The sequence below is a fragment of the Stylophora pistillata genome, chromosome 7, assembly GCF_964205215.1.
Source record: "Stylophora pistillata chromosome 7, jaStyPist1.2, whole genome shotgun sequence".
NCBI classification, from domain to species: Eukaryota; Metazoa; Cnidaria; class Anthozoa; order Scleractinia; family Pocilloporidae; genus Stylophora; species Stylophora pistillata.
This window is the reverse complement of record NC_142525.1, coordinates 6,994,125-7,000,000: the sequence shown is the minus strand read 5'-3', so window position 1 is coordinate 7,000,000 and position 5,876 is coordinate 6,994,125. Positions and strand designations below refer to the sequence as shown.

Below are 5,876 nucleotides of genomic sequence, written 5' to 3'. Positions count from 1 at the left end.
CATTAACGGAAGGTAAGGCAGGTGTCTCTGCATCCTCCGCCGGCAGCTTTTTTCCATCCCGAGCAACTAAACAAGAACAAGACAACATTGTTGCGACAGCAATGAAGTTTGAAGCAGAACATGAAGAATTGGTGCGTGTCTTGGTATACACAGAAAGTGGCGTTAACATCAAGGTTCAGTTGTATGTGCAATATGGGGAGTCTGGAATTCCTCAAGAATTGAAAAATGCTGCTCAAGGATGCTTTGGAGAGATGGACGTGACGCTTGAATGGTTAGATCTTATTAATGATGCCGATAGAATTCTCAAGATCAGGTCTCTTGAGTATCCATCTGGTACACCACAAAGTTTGAGTAAATCTCAGGCCAGTGAAATCAGCCAAGCAATACGCGACAACCTTCACGTTTTAGTCAGGCATCGCAATATCACTTCTGTGCAACCGTCTCTAAAAATCACAAACTCAAAACAGACTGACACCCCTTGCATTACACTCTATGTTCTACGCAAAGGTGTCATCCCAGACGGTGAATGTGATTTTCCGCTTTTTCTTGGTTCTTACCCCATAGATGTTGTGGATGGATTTTGGTTCAGAACCATTGGACCCTGGAAGCCAAACGAGGCACAAAAAAACAGCGAGGTGCTTCGCCTAGGAGCAAGCATTGGTGTACAAGGCGAGAACTCCGCCGGGACCTTAGGCGCCGTAGTAAAAGGGGGAGATAAATTTTTTGCTTTATCTTGTCATCATGTGATGAAACGCGAGAGTAGTTCAGAAATCATTCATCCTGCACAGAATGACCACCTAAACAATCTCAAATACCATTTAAGGGAGTATCGATTGTGGTTGAGGAAAATCGTTGACACGGACATCCCGGTAGACCAATTTGGTGTTGACGACCTAACAGAGCAGGACCAATTGAAAGTGCGATTTGAAGAGCTAAAGGAACTTAGAGAAAGGTATCGTGACCACATTACAGAAAATTCTTCTATTCTAAAGAAAGTAGACAAGCATGAAAACGAATTCGAGGAAGGCCTTGAGGCGTTACCAAGGGTCATTGCACGATACTCAGCTGGTGTGTCTCGTAATGTCACTGGGTCCAATGAGACACACTACATAGATGCTGCGGTTGCTGAGTTGACTGCAGACGAGGTAAACCAATTACAAAGCAATCCTACAGCTGAAGTGATTGGAACAGGATACAGCCCAAGTGGTGAAGTTATGTCATGGCTAGAAGTCCAGGGGAAATTTCACAAGAGTGGCCGAACCACGGGATACACTAAGTCAGGCGAATTCGTGGACGATCATCTTTTCCTGATTTGTTCCCTTTGTGAATTCAATCGTAGAAATCCAGCTTTGCTCAGTGTGTTACAAGAGGTCAAACTCTGTGTACAATGTGCGGAAAGGATCAAATTTGCTGCATTAGGAAGTTCAACCGACAGTTGTAACTACTGTTCACAAGAAACACAAGCTCTGTGTGACGTTCTCTATTTATACAACTGCTTGTGCATCAAGAATAAAGAACCGTTTCCCGAAAAAGGAGATTCTGGAGCAGTGTTGTTTGAAATGGATCAAAATGAAAAACTTCGAGGCTTTGGAATTATTTTTGGCGTTCATTTACACTCATATCAACGTGTTGCCCTAGCTTCACCATTAGACATTGCCCTTAAAACCTTGGCGGAGGAGATCTGTGTGGACAAGTTGAGACTGCTCTCGAACTATAGAGAGTGACCGCGTTTATTCTGTGTGAACTATTGAGAAAGTACGATTAAAAATGAAGATGGCCCCTGAAGGATGCGGTGATACCTGGAGTATGTTTTCACGGGTGTCACTCAAAACAGGTTTTACACTGTCACGCTGGAAGCGAGTCACGCGGTAAACTCCAAGACCGAGTGAATGACAGCTTCATTAATATTTTTTTGGAATGAAAATAGTCTAACACAAGATGTGTTAACTATTTTTTATAACAAGCTTAACACATTGATAAATAAACATGCACGTATGAAAATAATGTCAAACCGCAAAGCAAAACAATTTTGTAAACCATGGATTACCAAAGGTCCAAGAATTTCCATTAAAATTAAAAATAAGTTATGTGCGTCTGGTAGCGCTGCCAATTATAATATATATAGAAACAAAATTTGTACTTAAACGCGTCTAAGTAGACAGCAATGTTGCTCTAAATTTTTTAATGATAACTTAGATAATATGAAAAGAAGATGGGAAGGCATAAACAATGTACTTACACGTAAATTGAGGAACACAAAACCTGTTACTTTTATTAAGGACCCTAATAACAATGATTCTGTCACTAGCGACCCAAATAGAATAGCCAATGTCCTTATTGACCATTTCGCTTCTGTTGGACCTAAACTTGCAAATAAGCTACCAGCCGTTCAGCATATTTATTTTGATTTTCTAAACAGATCCAACTCTCCTGACTATTCGTTTGCCTTTAACCTAGTTACCCCAGCTAAAGTTGAATGGGAAATTTTGTGCATACCAATTAATAAAACCCATGGTTTATATTCATGTCCCACTCAACTGTTGAAGTACTCGTCAAATGTTATCAGCAGTATTCTCGCGGAAATAGTCAATCTTTCTATTTCTACTGGGATGTATCCCAGTAAACTAAAAATGGCAAAAATTGTTCCTCTCCTTAAAGTTGAAGATAACACTATCGCAAACAATTATAGGCCTATTTCTTTGCTATCTAACTCTAATAGGATCTTGGAAAAATTGATCCTCTCTAGACTGAAATCTTTTAATGAGCAAAATGACATACTTTCTTCATCTCAATATGGCTTCCGAAAAGCGCACTCAACTCAACTCAAATGCAATTCTTGACATTGTAAGTACCATCCAGGAAAACATGGGCCTGCGCTTGTTCTCATGTGGGGTATTTATAGAGCGTTTGCACATGACGTCACAAATTTCGCGGGGAAATTTGAGTCGCCATGTTGGTGTTCCATATTTTTTAAGATGGCGGCAAATCCCCTGAGCGAGTATGCGAACAACCTCGATCCACATGTGAAGAAACGTTAATGTGAAAAGACTTCTTGCGTTGGTATCGATCCTATTTTAATTCCTGACGAAGCATCTGATCCAGACTGTCTGCCACGGGTCGAATCCATGGATTTGGTTTCATTTTTAGTGCTTGAGACAAGCGACTACAGCAAGGATCAATTTAAAGCTTTTCGGAGTTTGCAAGCGTATAATCAGCTCGTTTCAGGGTTTGTGAGCTGTTTGAAAGGGCACAAAACAGGAAAAAACTACATTGTTACAGGAAAAGTCAGGCACTCACAAAGAATGAATGATCCGTGTGTTACATTGTGGATCATAACCGAGGAAAATGGTACTGTTATCTTCGCACACTGCGTTGGATGTATGGCAGGACAAGGAGAGTGCTGCTCGCATCTCGCGAGTGTGCTCTTCTACATTGAAGCATGGAATCGTATGAACGAGAAGCTGTCATGTACACAGGTGAAATGAAGCTGGTTGATGCCTAAGGCCGTCAAAGAAATTCCCTACGCGCCCCTTTTGGATATTGATTTTCGGTCAGCAAAGAAACTAAAGCAAAATCTTGATCAAACTATCAACAGTTTCACAAGAGATGGAATTGCAAAGAGCGGGGGGGCGATGAGAGTTTTGATTCCTGTGCCAGACGAGACCGATCTCTGCAATTTTTATAATGAACTGAATTCTTGCAAAACAAAGCCTGTGTCTCTGAGCTGGATTCATCCTTTCTCTGAAACTTTTGTTTCAAGGAGTAGAAATATACCAACCATTTCCGATTTATTTGACAAAAAGTACTTAGACGTAGAATATCACGATCTGTTGGAGGCATGTTCAAATATTAACATTCAAATCACTGTTGAAGAGAGGAGACTTATAGAGGAAGGTACCCGAAATCAATCCCAAGGTTCCAGTTTCTATCATTTCAGAGCTGGTAGAGTTGGGGCATCAATTAGTAAAGCAGCATCTCATACCAATCCAGCACAGCCTTCACAATCATTAGTAAAAACAGTATGTTACCCAGACATTTTCAAGTTCAGCAATGCAGCTACAGAATACGGTTTCAAACATGAGAGCATTGCAATTAAAGCATATCAGATGGTCACGAAGGAAAAGCACACCAACTTTGATGTTAAAACTTGTGGTACATTTATTAATAAAAAATATCCTGGTTGCACGCTACACCTGACTTTCTTTGTTATTGTGATTGCTGTGGTGAGGGGTGTGGGGAGGTGAAGTGCCCCTACTGTTTGAAAGATACAGACCTTCAAGAGTACCCTGAGAAGTCTAACTCATGTTTGAAGTCAGAAAGTGGAACCACCATTTATAGTGAAGTAGAAGATCAGGTTATTAATCTTGTTGGACAGGCAAATTTACTGGCATTCAAGTGGTTCCTGTTCAGCAACAGCAAAATGGCAGTGACTGTGGGGTATTTGCTGCTGCCTTTGGAACTTGCCTAGCCTATGGTATACCTCCCCAAACTGTACAATTTCATATGAGCAAAATGAGAGCACATCTGTATCACTCCCTAAAGTATGGTCTATTGCAAATGTTTCCAACATTGTAAGGACTTAAGATAGGAAACTTCTTTTAGAAACAAAGTCGAACGCTTTGACTGGTTTGTGGCAAGACTTCTTCTAACATATATTTATTTTGGAATGACCAGAAAGTTGAATCAACAGTGAATCTTCCCAAGTTGTTCAAATTACAGAAACATAAGGCTAAGTTAATACATTTTATGGGAGGAATGGTTTGTTGTAAGCTGAAAAGTTTCAGGGGAATAAGAGATGGATTATTTTCCTCACTTGCAACTTCCTGCCACTTTAAACCTAGCATACTTCCCAATTAAGCTAAATTAAGCCACAGATTTGTTAATTACATAAAGCTGAATTAATAAAGCTTACTCGAAAGGGACAACAGATGGGCACAGATTAGTCAGAGCTTAGCAAACCCTGATCATCCTGTCAATCAATGAACAGTTTGCAGCACTGTTAGAACAGATGAGGTAATCCAGTGGTAGACTTGACTGCAAATGGTATATTTTTGCCTCAAAAGTCCAATGACACGCTCTATGTGTATTCGCAGATTGGCAATTTCCCGTGTCCTACATCGAATGGGTGTAGTTGGTTCTTGCCTTTTGTGAAGGCCGGGAGACCTAACTGTGCTTGGTAGAGAGCAACACTTTCACTAATTGTGGACCCTCTGTCAGCCAACACGAGGTCCCCGGGCTTGAGGTTGTTAAGAAAACCACACCTCTCTGTTAGGTATTTATCAGAGGTCCGTCCTCCCCATGCTTTTGAAGTAAAACATACTGATCCTTGAGGTGTGATTCCGATTAGTACTTTCACTGTATTGCGATGCTTATAATTCGAAAACGTCTGTGCTCTTGCAAGCAGATTGGAAGGGCGTTCTATAGAAACTACAAAACAGGCTATTATGATTGTTGTTTTCTTCCCGAAAGAAAACTGGAAACATTGGCATTGTACGCCACAGTTCATCTCTTTCTGGCCACCTAATGAGGGGAGATAACCTTACATCCAAAACAGTCATCCATGTAGTAAATTTTCTTGAAACAGTTGAGAGAGAGACCCCAAATTGAAAGGCAAGGTCCTGTAGTGGAACATTTAGTCTTGGTTTGATTAAAACCATAACAAACACTTGAAATAGTGTCAGTGTCTTGCTCTTTCGACTTACAAGCGGGCTAACAAAACAAAAAGTGGTGAAAAGAACATCAAAACTGTTATAGTGTTGATGAACTAGGGTTTAATTAATGTTATAGTGTTAATGAATTAGGATTTAAATAATAGGAACCATCACTAGGTGTAAGAGACATGACATGAGAGGTCCCAGAGAGTAAACATATATAGC

The 5,876-nt window shown here is 40.5% G+C and overlaps 1 protein-coding gene across 3 annotated transcripts in view; it reads left to right on the top strand.

The window, feature by feature from the left end:
* Positions 1–2,521, top strand: part of LOC111347548 (uncharacterized) — a 65,212-nt gene extending 62,691 nt beyond the window's left edge. For all 3 annotated transcript variants that reach the window (XM_088727317.1, XM_088727318.1, XM_088727316.1), the window contains one exon: positions 1–2,521. This exon is cut by the window's left edge and continues 21 nt beyond it. In XM_088727317.1, the coding sequence (XP_088583443.1) occupies positions 1–1,724 (1,724 nt within the window). In that variant the 3' untranslated portion in view covers positions 1,725–2,521.
* Positions 2,522–5,876: the final 3,355 nt, after the last annotated feature.